Below are 22,045 nucleotides of genomic sequence, written 5' to 3' on the forward strand. Positions count from 1 at the left end.
TTTGTTTTGATTTTGTTTTGTTTTGCTTTGCTTTTGCCCTCCAAATGGTTTTAAATTCTTTCTTTGGCATTGGTCACTGAGAGTCACCGAGCATCGATTCCCCTCAGAAAAAGCACGGGCTGTTTACCAACCAACCCTCCCCCACCCCTATAATGTGGTTCTGAGGGTTGAACTGGAAAATGTGTATCAAGCATTAGCACATCTCTGGGGCTCAGTATATAAAGTCAGTACTTTGAGAGAAAATGAGTATTCAGTAGGAAGCCTAGGTTAGGGTCTGTGAGTCCCTCCATCTACTGGCTCTGCGAACCGGGTAAATCGGTTGACTTCCTTTAAGATTCAGGTTACTTACCTGTAAAACGAAGAATGTAATAACATCTTCCTTCAGAATGACAGTCAGGATACAGTTAAACAAAACAATGTGTGTCCAAGAATCTTCTTTATAGTTAACCTTATCTTACTCGTAGCAACTTGCCATTTTCATGATGAATGCTTACTCTAAAACATGAGAAAGCTAAGTGTCTGTTGTTGAAAACCAGACTCTCCTAACAGATGTGTGGTTTCGCTTGCCTTTGCTGTGACTGAGCTCCAGCTTCTGCCGTGTTCTAACCTGCCCGGGACCATCAGGTAAATTGAGAGTGCTCCATGGAAAACAACAGGATCAAGTCCGGCTCTAAAGGGATTTTGCTGGGATTGCATTTTTTTTTTTTTTTTTAGTAAGCACAATCTCCAAAATGTTTTCTTGGATAGTCCTTAGATATGTCCTTTCAGAACTTGACAAGAAGATTGAGCTGTCTATTTACAAAGTATTGCACCAAAAGTGTAATGGCATCTGAAAAAAATACAAGCATATCAATTCAATTATACTTGGCAAGCCTTGAGAATATAAATCTCTAATCTTTTCTTCCCAAGTCAGTCATGAATAGTTGAAAGATTCCCTGATGAAAATAATAACAATAATAATTAATAATAATAAAAAAAGCAGAAAAAATGAAATGGTATACTCAAAATAATCCGGAGTTGTTTTAAGCCTAGCTATGCCCTGTATACTTTATTTAAAAAAAAAAAAAATCTTGCTTCTTATATATTTTCCTGCTCTTCACATTTCTTTATTTCCTATACTTCCTTCACAAATTCACTCAAATTTGAATTGTAATTTTGTATGGATAATTTCTCTTGAATGGTGTATATCTCTTTACTACACACGTCTCTACTTGTCCGTATCGATTCTCTCAGGTGTTAGCATTCAATTTGTCCTATGATGATTCCTTTTATCATGGAAAAGTTTTTCATTCGAACAAAAAGTATTGATTGCCCATCCAGGATATTCCAGGAAGGTGCTATCCTCCGGGGATACAAAAATGAAAAGGATCTCTACTTTCCTCAAAAAGCTGATACACGGGTAGGAAAGAATGATATAAAAATCAGCAAGTTAACTATTTCATAATGAAATTCATTGGGGTGAACTAGGTCCAGAGGACAGAGTGTCACCATACAGTATTTACCTCTCCTCTCTACCAAGGCATTGAGGAATAATGACATACAAAAAGAAAACGACTTTGAAAGCAATACTATAAGCAGGTAATAATCCCAGGTCAAGGAATTCTAGAAAGTACAAATTAATGATAGGATTTGTCACTGATGAGCACTCATGAGAGATTCTACTGACGGAAAAGATGAGGAGGCCATTATTCTCCAAAGGCACGCACAGCCAGACTCATGGGCATGTATGATACCCACATATGTGCAGGCATGTTCTTCAGAACTATCTGTAGACTCACATAATTTCGTGGCGTTTTCCAGAGAATCTTGAGAATTTCAGGATCTTCTAGGCATCATCAGGCTAAAGACCTTTGGGGAAGCTTCTCTGACCTTTGCTCCTTGGGTTTTCCAAAGCTTATATAAGCCCTTAATTCCTAGATGCATTTTTTTTTTAATTTTTTTTTTTTCAACGTTTATTTATTTTTGGGACAGAGAGAGACAGAGCATGAACAGGGGAGGGACAGAGAGAGAGGGAGACACAGAATCGGAAACAGGCTCCAGGCTCTGAGCCATCAGCCCAGAGCCTGACGCGGGGCTCGAACTCACGGACCGTGAGATCGTGACCTGGCTGAAGTCGGACGCTTAACCGACTGCGCCACCCAGGCGCCCCAAATTCCTAGATGCATTTTAATTCCCGGGATATGGAGAGTGGCTTTGGTTTTCCTGACTCTGCACCCTGACAGATATGCCACACCTGTTTCATGTGTCACCTGCACTATGTCCTCCTGTTCTCAGTGACCTCCCCCTTGCTCCTTTACAGGCTTTCCTCAACCCAGCAGACAGAACAGAGCAGGGAAAGCAGCCATGTTGTGACCCTGACACAACCCTCCAGTGGCTTCCCATTTCAGTCAGAACAAAATCTTCATCACCCCTAACTGATCTCAATCCTGGCCACTCCACCCTTGATGGCTCCTGCCTTCTCTCTCCCCCTCTTTTCCCACCACAGCACCTTCTCAACCATACCCAGTACACTCCTTCTGCCCGAAAATCTCTTCCCTCAGATACTGACGCGTCCGTTTTACTCCATTAAGATTTTGGCCAAACGTCACATTCCCAGAGAGCCTGGTCATGTCTCTTCTGCATGAAATGCCAAACCTGTATCTCGACACTTAGCCCCTAATATGCCTTATTTTTCTTTCAAGGTACATGCACAACAGGCCACAGGATTTTTATTGTTATTGCTTTTCTTTGTTCTTTATTTTGTTTCCTTCGCCTAGATTACATGACATAAAAGAGTGAATATCTTTTGTCTGGTGACTCAAACAGCTCCATGAACCTAGTATGGATACAATAAATATTTATTGAATATTTGAACATTGAATATTGAATATGGTTCATTATTGGATATTGAATATTCAATGTTCAATATTGAATATTGAACAGCAACTGCTGTTCCTCCTTGTGTGTTTGTTGAACACATGAACAGGACTCATGACAACCACCAAGTCAAGCCAAACAAGCATACAGCTTCAGCAATGAACTCTGAATTCCACAAGACTTCAACTGGAGGAAAGTCCGCGATAAAGCAAACAAGTCAGACTTCCAAGTCAGACTTCCAAGAATCACATACCTCCCACAGAATCAAAATTTACCCATAATTCAAAGAATAGAGGTAATTTTGCACTGAAGGTGACGTATGTGGAAGCTGGGTATACAAACCCAACTCACCGGGTCCTTTATAGCTGCGGCGGGAGAACCTCAATACCATTTACACACACAGGAGCTCTCGAAGTGTTGCACGTAAGCCATCGCTTGTACAAAGTGAGATATTTTAGTTACGAGACATTGTCATTTACTACTGAGATAGTCACGTGCTGTCTCTAACAGTTTTAGCAGGCCTCGTGCTATAAATCCATAAACTCTAAATTTATTTACTAAAAGCAACCTCGACAGACCAGGTGCATCACGCTAAAATGGTTTTGTACGTAGAGATTCTCCACGACAGGTCTCCAGTATCTCCCCAGGAATTCCTAAAGAATGCTTTCAAGCAGAATTGATTCTGTTATCTCTGTCATTTATTCCTTCTCTCTCCTGTTTCTGTGCTCACTAGGTTAGAAAGAGTGGAATGAAATCAGTGACTAATATCTTTCTTCCCATTTATTAAAAATAATAAGTGGGAAATCACTGAGAACTAATTTGATGAACAGTCAAGACTATGGATTCTAGGGGCGCCTGGATGGTTCACTCAGTTAGGCGTCTGATTCTTGGTTTCAGCTCAGGTCATGCAGTTAAGAGTTTGTGAGTTCAAGCCCCACATCGGGCTCTGAGCTGACAACTCAGAGACTGCTTGGGATACTCTCTCTCTCTCTCTCTCTCTCTCGGCCCCTCCCCTGTTTGTTTTCTCTCTCTCTAAAAATAAATAAACAACAAATCATTTAAAAAACAAAAAAAGACCACGGATTTTGTATCCAGACTTCCAAAGTTTAAATCCGGGCCTCATGATGTATTAGTTACATGATCTTGGCAATGATATTTAACTTCTTTGGACCTCATTTTCTCATCTGTACAATAAAGCTAATAATATCTAGCTTGTAAGGTTGTTATGAGAATTAACTGTGTAAATACCTGTAAGATACTTAGGACAGTGTTCCGTGTAAGCTGAATATTTGCCAATGGTGACTTTTTTAATACTTTAATGCACAGCTACTGTTTTGCTGGTTGTCACTCCACTGAGATAAATACATGTGAGTGTTCTGGTAAAAATCCAAATTTAAATGGCGTCAAGAATATTTTCTGCACGAAATTAGTTTATCATAACAAGCTATGGTTTCATATGATTAAGCCAGAAAAATGGATCTTTTCTCCTGTATATTCACGAACTGCAGAAAATTGCAATTAAATAGACCACAGACTGAGTCAAAATTACTCCGTTCACCTATCAGCCACATTTAGTTGTCTCCCTGTTCCCTTGAGATGAAAGTCTGAGGGTGGTTGACTCAGATTAGAATTCTTACCGCCAGGTGATTAGATTCAAAGGCACTCCCTGTGAAAAACCGAAGTTATAAAATTTTCACTTTGCAAGTTCTGTGGCTGATTCGTTAGAATTTCAATTATTAGCCCTCCTCGGAAATGCCCTGAAACTTCTAATACACCAGAACAGGGTCTCTAGGCTCTCTTGAAGGTGTCAGTAGGCCAAAACTGCCCAAGCATTTGGAAAACAAAAACAAAAACAAAACAAAAACAAACAGCAAACAAACAAAACAAACAAACAAACAAAAAACCCACTCTATTCCTGAAGAAGAAAGTAAAATGTAAGGATACACAAGAATTGATTATGGTGCGCATAAACGAATTAAGAAGTTGCCCGGAGCTGGCTAGGTCTGGAATATAAATTCAAAAGAGGATCCATAATGTTTTCATGTCAAGGTCTTGTCACTACAAATGTCCCCCCCCCCCGCCATCTCAACAGGAATTGAGGACTACCCACCCCATGAAAAGGAACACCTGTTCATTATAAACATAGGCATGATCGTCATATAAATTTTTTAAGAGCTCATGCTATAAAACTAATATTTCAGAAATAATTTAGCCAGTGTGTGAAATGTAACTAGACAAGATCTCAAAAGCTAAGCACAAGAATCTCCGGGCAGAATCTTCAAATGCTCTTAACAAGGACCAACATGCCAGTTAAAACCCATCAGAATCCTCCAGCCAGGAAAACAGAAAACAGACCGGCTACATCAAGAGGGAGTGTGATAAAAGGAATCTGTTGCACAGCTTGAAAGGTCGAGAAAACAGACAGGGAATTAGGAGGTAGCGCCGAGTTCATAAGCTATATGAAGCCTGAGCAGCCTTCAGACTCAAGTCCTTGAGGTCTCTAGCTGCTTTTCCATCTTCCTCCTCTACCTTCTGTTAGGAGACCTGAGCGGGGACCAGCTGGCAAAGAAACGACCAGTGTGCAGCGTCCCAGGCCTGGTAATTCAGAGCAGTCAAACTGGAGGTGAGATAGCAGATCTCACCAACAGGCACCGTCCTTAAACAAATGATGCCCATTTACAAGCAACTGAAGGGTAAAGGTCTGGTCAGAAAATACCTACGTAATTCATAAACGTCTCAATATAAACGGGGGGAAAGCTTGGCTATCGAAAGTGAACGGAGAGTGTTTGGCCCCAAGTGCATTAACATTTTGCAAAATAGTTGGGATCACCAGGTAATGACTTACTCTTTTTTTTTTAACTTTTTTTTTAACGTTTATTTATTTTTGAGACAGGGAGAGACAGAGCATGAACAGGGGAGGGTCAGAGAGAGGGAGACACAGAATGTGAAGCAGGCTCCAGGCTCTGAGCTGTCAGCACAGAGCCCGACGCGGGGCTAGAACTCACGGACCGCAAGATCATGACCTGAGCCGAAGTCGGCCGCCCAACCGACTGAGCCACCCAGGCGCCCCTCTTTTTTTAACACATAAAGACTGTCCTTTCAGAAAGTGGGGTGGGTGTATTATACGAAAGTGTGTTCCTAAGATCCATCTTAACGATGATGATCTACCTGGAAAACTTGTGTTTTAAAGAGTGATATTTTTTAAAGGACACTTTCATTCATAAAGTGAGCAGATGTGAGAAGTTAAAAATCATGAATGATCCACGGATCCTAAGTATACTGGCTAGATACGTACTTCAAAGCAATTCTACTTAAATGTGAGTCTAAGTTTTGGTTCTTCAAAACTTCCCATTTTTTTTATTCGTATTGTGTGTGTGTTTGCTTAGAAAGCAGAACCTCAAATTAGCTTTTTTGTTTGTTCTTTTTAGCTAGTGTGCCTGTAACAATGGTTACTAAACGTTACTTCTTTAGGCTTACTTTTGTTTTTATTTATTCTTAACTTTAAAAAAAAAAATATTCTTGAGACAGAGACTGAGCACGAGTGGGGGAGGGGCAGAGACAGGAGACACAGAATCCGAAGCAGGCTCCGGGCTCCGAGCTGTCCGCACAGAGCCTAACGCCGGGCTCAAACTCATAAACCGGGAGATCATGACCTGAGCTGAAGTCAGACAATCGACTGAGCCACCCAGGTGCCCCTCTTTAGACTTACTTTAGAAACTGGCTTAGTTCTGTAACTTCTAGAAGGAAGGGCTAATAAATACAAGCCAGGAGTCAGGTCAGGACATTTATCTGTGACAAATAAAAAATTTATTTATTTTTAAGTGTAATTTTTCTACTCATTTGCTCATTTAACAGACCCACATTGACTATGCCCTTAACAGTTATTTTGAAGGATACCCAAATTGGTCAGTCCTGAGGCTTGTCTTCAAACACTTATATTCTAAAAATTAGCAATTCTCAATTACATGCTTTTAAGTATATTTATTTTGAGAGAGAGAGAGGGAGGGAGAGAGAGAGAGCATGTGTCTGAGTGGCGGAGGGGCAGAGAGAGAGAGAGGGCGAGAGAGAGAGAGAGAGAGAGAGAGAAAATCCCAAGTAGGTTCTCCACTGTCAGCACAGAGCCCAACTTGAGCCTCAAACTCATGAAGCCTGAAACTGTGAGACCCTGACCTGAGCTGAAATCGAGAGTCAGACACTTAAGGGACTGAGCCCCCCAGGTTCCCCAACATATTATTTATACCATATCTGTGTTGGTGTCTCTTCCATGATCATCCTCATTATGCCCAACCAACCGCGACATTCCTTCCATTTGGTCCCATCATTCGTGATCCCTCATTCACTGATGTCAGTTGACTGCTGCCTTGAAAGCTGAGGTCTTTTCCTGAGCTGACTAAACCCTTGGGAATCACAAACACGGAGTGGCTGCTTCGTGGATTTATAAAGGTGTCACATATCGGAGACATTTTTCCCACTCTGGAGAACAGACTGGTAACGCACAAATGGACAGACAGCCCCCACGTTAGTAAAACGGGGTTCGTGTTGTTCGTTCATGGACGCAACTGATTCCAAGTGTCTCAGCAACTGTTTTCATGGGGTATAGGCCCTCTCTTTCACAGATAAAGGCCCCAGAGCTCGGAGGGTTCAGACAGCTTTTTTAGGAGCACATAAGTAGGATGAAATGAACCTAAAATTTGAGTTTTCCCTGTTGAAAAGGGATACATGACTTTTAGCGCATTATATCACATTTTACATCATAATTGTGGTTAGGAGACTGTAATTTTCAATATAGCTGTCTGCATGCTTGCTTATCCACTGTTTATATCATGCAGATTCATATCCAGAAATTGGCTGGCATTGAAAACAGGATTTTCTTCCAAGTGTTGGTATTTCTGCGTATATTTGATGACTAGGGCTTTCAGGGTCATTTAGTAGCTCTGGAGTTCAATGAGATGATACGATAGAATAAGCATCCGAGAAAATGTCATTCCCTTGAATAACAGTCAGTGGGTTCTGGAAGTCAATCATCTCACTGTGAACACGGGAAGGGCTGGAGATCATCTCCATTACTGCTCTTGACAGACGATGCATTTGTTCTGTGTCGGTTGTAGATGAAGTTTACACACGACTTTGATAACGTACGTAAGGATACACAAAATATCATCCGATGCATTGTCATTTGATCCTTAAATGCTACAGGGCAGAGAGAAGTTGCTATAATATAAATGTTTACAGTGAAGGAAAGCCAACACGATGGGGTTACTATGAATATGAATTAACTACTTTTGGCAAAATGTATGTTGACTCTTCGAGGGCCATAGGCACATGGGTGAGGATTGCTGGCTGATTCCAGCATTAATCAGCTCTGGGTCAGAGTCGGATTTATCACTCCCTTTGGTGAGGTCTTGGAAAAGTTACTAAAACTGTGTTCAATGTCCTCCTATATACAGTGGAGTAACAGCCATAACAACGAGCATTGCTATTATTAGTGTTGGAACTGCTAAGATGACCGACAGAATGCTTAACTGTCAAATGCTCGGAAGGGTGTTTAGCATATAGCACTCAGTGTGTTGGTTAGTTAGCCAATCACAATCTTGAAACTTAAAAAAGTATGGCAGGAAATAGAAAAGCAAGACAGATATTTCTGGATATCTACCAACAGTTTATTCTTTCTTAGTGTTTTGTTTTTGTATTGTTCTTGATTCCCTTTACTTATTCCAGTCTCCTTCAGCTGGACAAGCACACTGCTGTCAGAGGATTCGACTTAAAGTATAGTTCATAAACCATATCACGCTATGAAACATTAAAACATTCTCCTTGGGAAAAACATGAACTCCTTTAGATGAAACTACACGTGCTCAGAAATCATGATGCAAATGCCAAACTACTCTTCCAACTATATTTACTGTTTCTCCTTTAGTCTACTCCTACGCTCCAGCTAACTCAAATGAATACCTGGCCTCCCAAGACTACTCCCTGCTCAAACTTCTCTAGGCACAAATCTCTCCCTGCCCCACTATTTGATGGTCTCCAACCTTGAATAACTGCTTAGAAAGACAACCATCCATTAAGCCTCTCTTGATCCCCTTGAGAAGATATGTGTATCTCATGTGCTACTAACTTCTTTATCATAAAGCATCGTCTTTATTACATTCTCTTGACAATTGAATATATGTAATCTTCCATTCAAGATCATGAAGAAGGTTACTAATTAGCTTTTTAAGGTGAAAAACTTGGCAAATAATTTTGCATTTTGTTGTTTTGATCTAGCTCTTCTAAATACCCTTCCTTCTATGAAGCTCCATAATTATGTTCCCCAATAGATTTCGGCCTTTTTTTTTTTTTTTCATTCCCAAAGCATTTAAGAAAAATCCCAGTATATAGACTGTACAAGTTCAAAAGAGGCTGGCTATGTTGATGTTAATTTTTTTTAATGGTTTTTATTTACTTTGAGAGAGAGAGAAAGGGTGTGAGTGGGGAAGGGGCAGAGAGAGGAAGAGAGAGGAAATTCCAAACAGATTCTGACAGCACAGAGCCCAACACAGGGCTCCATCTCACAAACTGTGAGATCATGACCTGAGCTGAAATCAAGACTTAGACACTTAACCGACTGAGCCACCCAGGCGCCCCTGGCTATGTTGATGTTAAACTTAACTCATGAGAAAGTGATTAAAGAGTACGCATTTTATAGTGTGATACAAAAGAAATACTTCCTTTTAAGTAATTTATACATTGTGTTTTCTGCTCACTGTTATATTTTGTGTCTCTACCTGTGACTATTAGGAGCAGAGCAAAAAAATCACTTTTCAAAGAATGGACCAATATAAAATGGCATGCCTCAGAGTTTGGAGATGTGTTAGGAGTTGGGGACAAATGAGAATACATTGACTGCACAATTACTATGAATGTAAACCCGTGTAAACTGTACAATCATACTGGTGCGGGAATAAAACATTTTCTAGAAACCAACCCTAGACCCTGGTAACTGACCTAAGTGAGAAGCAGGTAGAGTTTAATTTCCTACCTTTGAGGAATTAAAGACATATGAAGAGGGCATTTACTTCTTTAATAATGGACAAAGAAGTACAGAACTGGAGGCAACAATAAAAAATGATGAGATATAGTGAATGTCTGACATTGGTCACCTATGTTTGGTATTTCTAGGACACTTAGATTTACTTGAATGTTATTATTCGGTTAAAGAAACTTGTAGTACAATTTAAACAACTCATTAATAAAACAAATCAGGATACATCTACGTTAACAAAAGCGATAAGATTTCTGGAATAAAATTATAAAAACACATCTCTGGCTACTTTTACAATGTATATTTTATGTTGCTCTTATTTTCTTTCCTAATTTTATTTATTTATTTATTTATTTATTTATTTTGAGAGAGACAGAGACAGCACGAGTGGGGAGGGGCAGAGAGAGGGAGAGAGAATCCCAAACAAGCTTGGAGCTGCCAGAACAGGGCCCGACCTGGGGCTCCAACTCAAAAACCTGGAAATCATGACCTGAGCCGCAATCAAGAGTCAGACGCTTAACGGGCTGAGCCACCCAGGTGCCCCATTTTGCTACTTTTTTTTCAACCTTTAAGAGGGGGATGTGAAATTAAATGGACAAGAGATTTATAATAAATTCAAATCCTGGTTCTTCTGTTCTTTCTCTAGTTAACAATTTGCCGACTGGGCCCTCTGTGCCATGAGCGTGACAGAGAGAAACAAGCAAAGAGAAGAAGAATGCGTAAGTAGACAGGATATCAAAACGAACTTGTTTCAGCAGAGTGGGAAGAAACTGAAACTCGCTTTCCAAGTCGTATACATTTAGAGACTTTTAAAGACTTTATTTAACCTCCCTCCAGAGCTGGAATCTGACAGGACTCATTTTCATCATTGAAATAGACAAACTTCATAATAAGATAAAAATGCTATCATTTATTTCACCACCAAAACATCAATAAATTATTCACCATTACTTTAATTAAGGTAACAGGAACCAGTATCAGATTCTGTCATTTATAATGGTATTCTGAAGTCGAGGAAAATCGATTCATGGGATTTTTTAAAAAGCTATCAAATTTGAGAAAAGCCCAAATTCCTAAGGGAAAAATAGAGAAAAATTAATGCAACAGTTTACGTGAATATTCATTCAGCTTTTGTCAAAGACCTAACCTTATTAAACACCAAGAATGGCAGTTTATGGAGTCAGACCCATTAAAATATTTTTGGTGGAAAAAAATAATGCAAAACAGAAAAGCTGGCATTTCCACAATGTGGACTGTTCTCCTTTAAAAGTTCAGTGACATTGATCTACAGTTCTGTTTATAGCCACATTTCAATTGTCCGAGCAAATGCAAGTGAATGATAGAAAATCAAACATTACATAAGTCTGCCTGGCAATATGATACCTAGAAATTGCACGTATATAAAATCAGCCCCCCCCCCCCAAACAGTATTCCCCAATCGGCACACCCATCTCGAATTAGGCAGGTGAAATGCACTTGGACAAAAGGAAGAGGATGAATGCAGGGTTTCACAGGTGTTGCATATAATCAGGATATGTCTCCTGGTGTTTGAAAGTTAATTCAAAAATACAAGAAATAAAAGGAAAATGGCTCTTTTCAAATTAACTAATATAGTGTGTAATTATGCTTTTGGAGAACATCTTACGGAATTAATAAAGCACTTGTGTAAGTAATCTTTAAATTCACTTTATCAAAAAATATAATTATTTATTAAAATAACTGGATTTGAAACATCTTGAAACATCTTGAGAGTCTTGAAACATCTCATTCCTTACCTACAACGTGTCTCCCGATTGAAATTGGAAGGTTGATGTTCAGGTGACAGGGTCTGACATGCCAGTAAATGGAAGTGTTTAATATACTGATAAATTTCAGTAGTGGCTTTTAAGAAGCCTCCTCCAAGGGCCTCCCAGGTATGGTGGACCCCCACGATCTCAAGCTCCAGCATCCAGGGTTATTCCAAGGGCCAACAGGATGCCTCCAGGTCCTAGCCTTAGCTTCGTCACTACCTTCTCTTCTGATTCGTCAAAACCATTTTTAAGTATCTTTAGCATGACCACCGAAAAGACCTATCCTTCATTAGAAGTATTTTGCCCCTGGAGCTGCTGTGCCTCAAATGTACATAAGAAATCCATCTTTAGCAATTGACTTAGTGTGGTTGGACTTTTCATTGTTGCTAACCTCCTTTAGCAGATTTCTGGTGCAAAGATCTTTTCAGCAGTGAACCAACAGATCAGAAGCATCTGCAGATTTAGGAAGAGCTGCCTATGGACAGCTACAGGGCAAGTGGGTCACTTAATTTATTTTCCTTTGTTTTCTGTTAGAAATAAGTCTTGAGATAAATAAATAAATATGTGTATATATATATATTTATACATTATATATATGTATATATGTATATATAAATATATATATATATATATTATAATTTTGAGATTATTCATCCAAATAGTAAAGGGCCTATGAAGATTTCTAAAAAAGAAAAAGTAACATAAACATGGTTAGCAATCTGTGGATGCATTACATTTGAATTAAAGGGCATAAGAGTTGGCCTGAGATTAAATAAATCAGTCAAGTTAAATAATAAAGGCTACATTATGACATAAGCAGTATGTATAAAATATGTAGCAAAACAATAAAAATAACATTTCTTTATCATGTCCGGTATTTTTTTTCTATTCATCAGTTTATCAGATGCATGGAAGTGACTACGTATATTGACTTTTTTTCAATATCGATTATTCAGAATTGCTATGATAATTCTTTAACGTTTCTATCATGAAGTTTTATTTTCTTTCCCATTTAATTGTTTTTGTAGCATATATAAAATTTAATTCCTAATAAGGATGTATGCAAGTAAGTCATCTATGGGTTTGTAAAGCCTGCTTGGGTCACAAAGTTTGAATTGTGATGGACTAGATTGCTTTACTATTCAAAGGACAGAATTCTATAGAATTCAGCAGTTTGGGCGATGTTGGTAAGCAGATTGATAGTAATTCTGATTTTTAAAGTTTATTTTCTAAGAATACACATTCAATATTAAAAAGTACCCATTCACTAAATCAAAGTTTATAGAGTGTGTATATAATTCAACAGCAAGTAAATATATCATATGGTTTTACTTTATTTATATTAAACACATCATGATTAGTAAGCTTTCAGGTAGTATTTTGCGTCTCAGTATGAGAGCAACTCAGAATGGTGTAATGTGGGGGCATAGAAGGATCTGTGATTTCAAAGCGTTTAAAAAGATTTTCCTATTCTAAAAGAAGAACATATTCCATAAAATTTTCGAGATCAAATTTTAGAGAAGTAAGCCTCAATTCTAAAAGACATCCTATATAGCCTAACAGGTAGAAAGAGTTGATATAAAGTGAGCACTTATGTTAAGTCAGGTGTTTTTTTTTTTTATCACTCTAATAGAAGAAAACATTTTTCTTAACTCAAGTTAGGAAATTATTATACATTTTTATATATCTTTATATCAAAAGTTACAAGTAGCAAGCATATGACACAAAGAAATGGAAGTGTAACAGCAGTATTCAAGAATGCATGCTTTTTACAATGTGTCTAACAAAAAGGATATTTTTCCAACTCAAATATTCAGTACTGACATGCAGGATAGTTTCTCACACTGCCAATTCAGTCATATTGCTAAGTGCTTCATCAAAAAACATTTCTATTGAAGGGTACGAATGGTAAAATACCTGATTTCAAAAACGATTTCTGAAACTTAGTGTCTTCCTTCGATATAGAACAAAAAGGAAGTTGGGGGAATTTGGGAAAGAACAACAACAAAAAAATGAGATGTTTCTTATTGCAGTGTAGTTATTTTTGCTCAAGACTTTCGGCTGCGTTTAATCATAATCCAACAATAGATGGTTATAGTCCATAAAACCTCTAGCTGGTGTGTCCATGGTCCATATTTTCACTTCTTAACTGTAGCATGTTCAAAATCCCTCAGGAGCGCACTATTCTCAAGCAGTCTATCTAATGAAAACAACGTACATGTAACACAAAGTTCATCCACAATCGTATTTTTCACGTATCACACAACGTACAATCATATAACGAGGACATAAAACAACATGGAAACAAAGTGAAACTAACAGTAAAAATAAAAATCGGGATGGTCTTAATCAGGAACTAATTTCTTCTTCAAGTTTCCAGTAAATCCCAAAATGTGTTTAAAACCTAAGGAGCACTTGGTGGCCAGCAACCAAATTACGAAATGAACATATCATTGTGCAGCGGGGATGTCTTGCTGAAGGAATAACAAATGTCTGCAATTCTTAAGATTGGATAAAGGCAGTGGAAATGAATTTAGAAATATGTCCACTTTTCACAATTCACTATAGAATTTTCTTTTCACAGTCCCCATCTTTGTATAAATAGTTCTTCTCTGAAAATAAAACACAGTTAAAACATTTTCTCCCAATGAAAAATGCATACAAATACATCAATTTATCAAGGTAATATAGAGCATGGAAGTGCATTCACCTAATTCAAGAATAGTTGATAGGCTTGAAGTGTTTTGAAGAGTTTAGCTGTCAAGCAAATTTAATTGGAGACAGATTAGTCTAATACAGATATAGATTAGCGAGTGCTAAAAGTAAAGCTGCTATGATATTTGATCACAAAATAGATGTACACGTAGACCACTGGTATTAATGGAACATTTTACACTGTCAAGCATTCAAATTTTATATCATAAAATTTGACTTCATAGATTTTGACGTAACATGCTACATTTAATTTGGATGAGATAAGCTATGTATTCATGCAAAAATAAGAGTGCACAAATCGCATAAGTACCACCAAATACTTAGCGTAGGAGACTGAGTAGAATATTGCCAAAGGAAATCAATCAGGAAATTACCAACTTTATATACTGACTTCGGTTATATTGAGCCAATCCTCAAGTATTTTTATTATGAAAAACTCGCATTTCTTCTGCTCTTTTTAAAGAGAGTTGACTAAGTTTCGGATTTTAACTTTAAACCATGTAAAATTTCACTTCCTGATTTCACATCATTTTAATAACACTGTCGTACAATGCTTGATGGTAAGCAGGTGAACACTGTTTTGAAAGATATGTCTACGGCAAATCATCATTCCATCAGCATTGAACCCATTATATTTCTGATTACGAAATATTACGAAACATGTACCTCAAGAAATTATGAATAAAGAGCACATTCCTTAAAATATCAACAAGACAACTGCAACAAAACAAAACAAAACAAAACAGAATACAACAAGGTGGGAGAAGGAACCAAGGACATTCGCTTACCTTGAATTTTCTTTTTAGACCCTAGTTGTGTTGTATTCAGATTCATGTTTGCTTAGAGACCCAATGAGGCAGAACCTGGAATGTTATGGCTATTTCATTCAACAAAGTAATATTTGCACAAAAAATAAATATTCATACAAATACTTACTTAAAAGCATTCCTAAAAATTCTTAAAACTGTGGAAATAGGTTTTTTTTTTTCCATCAGCATGCAAAAATACTAAATCAACTAAAAATATTTTAGGTTTTAAGATGCATTAATGAATTAAAAAAGTATGTACATTCATAAAACCAACTCAATGCTAGTAAACATGCAAAATAAAACATATATAATTTGGATTAGGGGACTTAAAATCGATTTTTTTTTCTAAATTAAATTTTCTTTCCTCAAAAGTTTTACTAATTTTATGGCTAATAATTCGATACAGATAATAGTATCTTTCTGTTAAAAGGAACATGAACTAAATGTTGCTACTATTTTTCTCTACATTTAAATAGAAATATTTTGTAGTTTAGCACACCATACTATTATATGCAATTTGTAACATAAGTATTATGTGATCTGTAGAAAAAAAGGATTTCCGTAATTTCACTGTCATACAAAAAATAGAATACATTATATTGCAAAATATGCTATTTTTAATTAAAATTATTCAACAAGATGGGTTAACCATCTTGGTAAGGCAGTTACTTCCAAATATCATTTTATATCTGAAAATATATTGAAAGTTGACGAAAGCGGTATTTATGACCATGTGGATGCAAATTAGCAAGTCGTATTTATGATAGAAATTAAAACCCTAATCTGTGTAGAAGTGAATGTCATGTACGCGTGGGAATAACTGAACTATCTTTGGTCTGTGTGTGCTCACACACAAACACATGTGTACATAAACAGGGTTCAGGAAGCCTATGGATGACACGGGAAAGGAAAAGGAGAGGAAAAAACTCGAGATCCTATGGTTTGAATCATTAACAAAAAAAGAAAGTGAAAAATGCAGATCGACTAGAACACAATATTCTTGGAGGCATTTTGGTCCTCAGGTTATAGTCGTCATCAAAAAATCTACTGATACTGACCGCTGCACGGCTTTGTCGTGTCGGGACAGCCTGTGACTCGTCGTGGGCACCTCCTCAATCTCGTCGATGTCACAGGCATCTGCGGCATCCTGCGAGTAGCTGTGTTTCATGACGAGGATATTTCTTCTGTTCATGGGCGGGATGAGGGGTTTGATGGGCTGTGGGGGCATCTCCGTCAAGACAGAAGCATCTCTTGTGCTGAGGTTACTGCGGCTGCCCTTCGTACTGGACACGTGGGACCCACAGTGGTGGTCGTGAACACACTTGGAAGAGGATCTCCGCAGTTTGTGGTAGTTTTCAAAGTCCTCTGCCACATCTGTAAAGTCAGCTGTAGCTCCTGTCCCTCTGAGAGTGCATAACTCATAATGGGGAGGTTCAAACACCTCCTGGAAAACTGTCTGGTCAAAGTCCGATTTCCTTTGCACATATTTTTTACGAGGCTGTTTGATCTGCACAATGACAGAAATGATAATAAGGATGATCACAATGCAGGAAGTCACTCCAATGACAGTCCCACTGGTGTTGGTGAGCTGGTCCAGCAGGCTGGCTTTCCTCTTCTCTACAGGTTGAGGAGAGTGAAAACAACAAACAAAACAAGAAACAATCCACCGCGTATTAATATGGTAGTCAAGGCGCATAGGGAGAACTTTAATAAGACGTACGCTCAGCATGGGACTCTTACAGGCTTCGAGTGACAAAAACAAGTCTTTAGAAATAAACAAAACCTTTCGCTTTTCACAGGGGCCCTATCGTCCGGCCTTAGAGACAGCCCTCCCACTGCCCGGCACCCCTACTTGAAACATAAATATATGCGTGGAGAAGGTCTTACAAGACCTTCAGCATGACATTTGGGAACGGATTAGTAATGTTAAAAACGGTAAATCATTTTCCTTCTCATAGGTGTAAGGAAACATCCCAAACTCCACTAGTGGGAACACAGACTTACCTATATGGTTTCGAATTTATTCCTGACATGGATAATTGAACTCAAAATAACAACAATATTCTGATATCAAAAGGTAATTCAATTTCATGACAGAACTTTCTGGAATGGTGGCATGATGTCTTCCATGGGCCTCTTCCCCAGTGAAACAACCATAACTGGTAAAAGTGATTTAAATAAATAAATATAATATATGTGCATATATATTTTTTTTCTGGAAATTATCTGGAAATGTATCTGGAAATACTATATATATGTGTGTGTGTGTGTGTGTGTGTGTGTGTGTGTGTGTGTATATAGTTTCTGGAAATTATCTTAATGGAAAGAGCAAATGGAAGTACATTTATTCAAGAAAAGTTACTAAATTTCGTTAAGAACAGTGAGAGTCTGGCCTTTGAACCCATTTCTCCCAACCCCACCCCAATTCACCATGATGGACACTTAGGGAGGTTTCAGACAACAGCACAGAGTTTCCTCCTCCTAAGCCTTCCCTCCTACAGCTGCAGTGTCTCCCCAGGAGGAGCAAACCTCTAGCATTTCTCACCAGCCCCCTGAATCCCTAGTGCAGGTACTCTATCCTAGGCAGGAGATGCTGAGTTATCAAGGGCTTTTCCTCCTCTCAGCCCCCACTGGTAAGATAGAAGCTCTACAGCAGGGCAGCAGGCTGGGAATGCTTGTCTCTGAGCACACTTGCCCAAGCTCACTCGCAGAGTCTGTCCGTCTGCCTGGAGGGGCAAGCTGATAAGCCAGAGGTTACCACCCTCGGGCAGTACGCTATTCATAAAGTAGGGGTGTCACTCCAAGACAAGTAGGTCACGGCCCCTGCCTCCCTCCATCACTCAGAGCAGTAATGCAGACGTTTCGCCCACGAAGAGAGGTAAGTCAAGAACAGAGAGCACCAGAGCTTTCCCCAAAGAATGTTACGTTGTTTGGAACAGTGTGGAGAAGTTCAAGCCTAGGGATCTCCAAAACAACAGACGTTTTCTGGTAAGCGATTAAGAGGAGACGATCAAGCTCTTCAGTAGCAACTAGCCAGACCTGAGAACAGGTAGCAGTTTAACGTAAAATGTCCGGAAAATAACTAGTAATTTAGAATAAATCATAAAGGCTGAACTCAAAGACTAACCCCACAACACAATGGAATTGAATTGGGTCAGACCTTGGAACAATTTATACTCCTGGGAACTGTCCAAAACAACAGAGCAATCATTTGGCACTTGGTGGAGACTAACAGCTGGGTGTGATACCAACAAAGACACATAAACAGCACAGGCAAAGGATGGTCAGAGAGCGCCTCACTAAATCAGGACCATCTGAGACCACGGCATGGTCTCCGTGGAGGAACGTCAGGACAGACGTCACTGAAACAGGCCAGCCTGGTCTGTGCTCACAAACAAGTCAAGGAGAAAACAGAAGTAGCAATAGGCCCCGGGGAGGGAGGAATCAGTATCCAGAATTGCTACAGCACATTATTTAGCATGAAGTTTTCTTTTTTTATCTTCTTTTCTTTTTTTTAATGTTTATTCATTTTTGAGAGACAGAGACAGAGCATGAGCAGGGGAGAGGCAGAGAGAGAGGGAGACAGAATCCAAAGCAGCCTCCTGGCTCTGAGCGGTCAGCACACAGCCTGACACGGGGCTCGAACCCACTAACTGTGAGATCATGACCTGAGCCGAAGTCGGATGCTTAGCTGACTGAGCCACCCAGGTGCCCCTCACATGAAGTTTTCAACAAAATATCACAAGGCATGCAAAGAAACTGGAAAATGCAATTCATACATGGGGGTTAAAAAGCCTTAGAGAGGGCCAAACAGCAGACTAGGAAGACAACGAGACAGTGATTGCAAAGCGGTTGTTATAAAATATGTTCAAGGAACTAAAGGAAACGATGGTTAAAGAGGGTAAAGGAAAATATGAGGAGAAACCCTCATTGTATGCAGAATAACAATGAAGAAACAGAAATTATGAGGGGCGCCTGGGTGGCTCAGTCGGTTGAGCGTCCGACTTCAGCTCAGGTCATGATCTTTGTGAGTTCGAGCCCTGCACTGGGCTCTGTGCTGACAGCTCAGAGCTCAGAGCCTGGAACCTGCTTCGGATTCTATGTCTACCTCTCTCTCTGCCCTCCCCTGCTCACTCTCTGTCTCTCCCTCTTTCAAAAATAAATAGACATTAAAAAACTTAAAAAAAAAAAAAAAAGAAACAAATTCTAAAAAAGAAAAAAGTGAAAAATCTAGAGTTGAGCGGCATGGTCACAGAAATAAAAACTGCATTTGAGTGACTCAGCAGTACATTTCAGCTGGACTAGGAAAAGAACAGCAAATTTGCAGATAGGTGAAGGAACGTTATGCAATCTGAAGAAGACTAAGAAAAAAGGATCCAGGAAAGTGGGCAGAGCCTCAGAAAAATAAGACAAGCCATCAATGGCGCCAACATCATGGGATGGGAGTAAAGAAGGAGAGAAAGAAAGTGCAGGACAATAATCACACACATAAAGGGTGAGGACTTCCCAAATTTGATGAACAATCTAAAATCCAAGGATTTCAACAAATTCCAAGTAAGATAAATGAATTGAGACCCACACTCTGACATATGAGATTAAAGATGTTGAAACAGAAAATCTTGAAAGCAGCAAGGGGGAAATAACTCATCACACAGAAAGGACTCCCAATCAGATTAACAGGTGATTTATCGTCAGAAATCTTGGAGGCCAGAAAGCAGAGGGTCGACAAATTTAAAACTCTGCAGGCAAAAAACAAAACAAAACAAAAACTGTTGATCGAAATCTAATATCCAGCGTGACGAACTTTCAAAAATGGAGATCAAATAGACATCTCCAGGTAAACAGAAATAAACATAATTTAATGCTGAAAGAATTTACGGCAGTAAAGGAAATATTAAAGGAAATTCTTGGGATCGAAACCAAGCAACTCCAGACAGTCATTCAAACCCACGTGAGAAAAGTAAGTACAAAGAGAATTAAAGTGACAAATAAACATTGCCGATAAAGGCGATCATATACGTAACTACCAAGGACAGTATAGTTGAATATATATTCTGCATTCTTCCCTGAACTTTTTAAAAGAGTAATATCATATGCATAAAATTGTACTATTGGGCCTTTAACTTATAATATATTTGGTATTAATAGTACAAGTGAGTTTAGTAGGAGCAAAACTGTCTTGGAATAAGGAAGTGTCATCAGATGGTAATGTGAATTCACAAAAAACAAAGGAAAGAATGAGAAGTGGTAAGGAGGAAAGGGTTATATAATGAATTATGTGAATACATACTTGCTCTAAAATTATATAAAGTAACAACAGTGATGTATTCTTTGATTTGTAATGTACATAAAAGTAATATGTACAATTGTAATAGGTAAGAAGGAAGAGAGAACAGACCTACATAAACAATGTCATTGGGATTAAATTGTATAAACCTGCAATATAGTTTGGGAAATTAGGCTATATGTTATAACCCCTAAAATAACCACTAAGAAAATAACTCCAAAAATACATTAAAAATCATAAAGGAATTCAAATGCTACACTGGAATATTTTCACTCGATGCAGAAGACAGCAATAAAGAAGAAAAGAGGGATAAAAAAACATGGGACACAGAGGGGAAAAGAAAGTACAATGGCCGATGTAAATCCAACTATATATCAATACCAGCATTGAAATATGAAGGGATTAAACAATCCAATGAAAAGGCAAATGTTTTCAGAGTGGATCAAAAAAATGAGATGCAACTATATCCTGTCTATAGAAGGCATACTTTACATCCAAAGATATAGATGGACTAAAGGCCAATGGATGGAAAAAGATTGCAATACAAACCGTATTTATAAGAAATCTAGAGTGGATGTGCTAACATTAGACAAAATACTTTAAAGCAAAAAGTTATTAAAAATAAGAAGATCATTTGATAATGATTGATGAAAAGGTCAATCCATCAGGAAAGCACAATAATTTCAAACCTGTACAGACCCAACAACTCAAAAATACATAAAATGAAATCTTACAGAAGTGAAGAAAGAAGCAGTTCAACCATAATCATCAGAGGATTTTTTAAAAGTAGATAAAACATGGTAGGAAATAAAAACAGAAATGGAAGACGAACAGTGCTATCAACCTACATCTATAGCACAGTTCACCTAACAATGGCAAAATGCATTCTTTTCCAGGGCACAGCGAATTACTTAGAACATACTGTAAGGTTAGTACATGAAACTAACTCCAATAAATTACAGGCATACCTCATTTTATCGCACTTCATCTTGTCCTTCACAGACACATGTTTTTTTTAAAATTGGAGGTCTGTGGCAACCCTGCATCGAGCAAGTCTATCAGCACAATTTTTCCAACAGCATTGGCTCACTTCTTTTCTCCATGTCACATTTTGATAGTGCTCGCAACATTCCAAAGTTTTTCATTATTATTACATTTATTATGGTAACCTGTTACCAGAGATTTGGACTCGCTGAAAGGATTGATGACGGCCAGCACTTTTTAGCAATAAAGCACTTTTTAAAAATTTTTTTAATGTTTACTTATTTTTGAAAGAGAGACAAAGCATGAGTGGGGACAGAGAGAGCGAGGGAGAGAGCGAGGGAGACACAGAATCTGAAGCAGGCTTCAGGCTCCGAGCTGCCAGCACAGAGCCTGACACAGGGCTCGAACCCACAACCCATGAGATCATGACCTGAGCTGAAGTTAGACGCTTAACTGACTGAGCCACCCAGGCGCCCCAAGAAATAAAGTATTTTTTTAAATTAAGGTATGCACATTGTTTCTACAGACATATTGCTATCGCACACTTACTAGACTACAGAATAGTGCAAACAACTTTTAT

At 38.5% G+C, this 22,045-nt stretch overlaps 1 protein-coding gene across 8 annotated transcripts in view; it reads right to left on the reverse strand.

The window, feature by feature from the left end:
• The window catches only part of NETO1 (neuropilin and tolloid like 1), a 126,764-nt gene that overhangs the window by 2,026 nt on the left and 102,693 nt on the right, over positions 1-22,045 (reverse strand). The window contains exons 9-12 of one of the 8 annotated variants that reach the window (XR_008422316.1): positions 16,253-16,811; positions 15,174-15,248; positions 14,381-14,427; positions 12,985-14,282 (exon numbers count right to left, since the gene is read on the reverse strand). Coding sequence is in view for 6 of the 8 variants with exons in the window: in XM_053902832.1 (XP_053758807.1) it covers positions 15,188-15,248; positions 16,253-16,811 (620 nt within the window). In the remaining 2 variants the exon portion in view is untranslated. Of the gene's footprint in view, positions 1-349; positions 830-7,279; positions 8,047-12,984; positions 14,428-15,173; positions 15,249-16,252; positions 16,812-22,045 lie in introns of those variants that run through there. The other 7 variants (XR_008422317.1, XM_053902833.1, XM_053902830.1 and 4 more) reach the window with 7 other exon arrangements.

This window comes from Panthera pardus, unplaced genomic scaffold (genome assembly GCF_024362965.1).
Source record: "Panthera pardus isolate Hobbes unplaced genomic scaffold, ASM2436296v1 HiC_scaffold_15, whole genome shotgun sequence".
Lineage (NCBI taxonomy): Eukaryota > Metazoa > Chordata > Mammalia > Carnivora > Felidae > Panthera > Panthera pardus.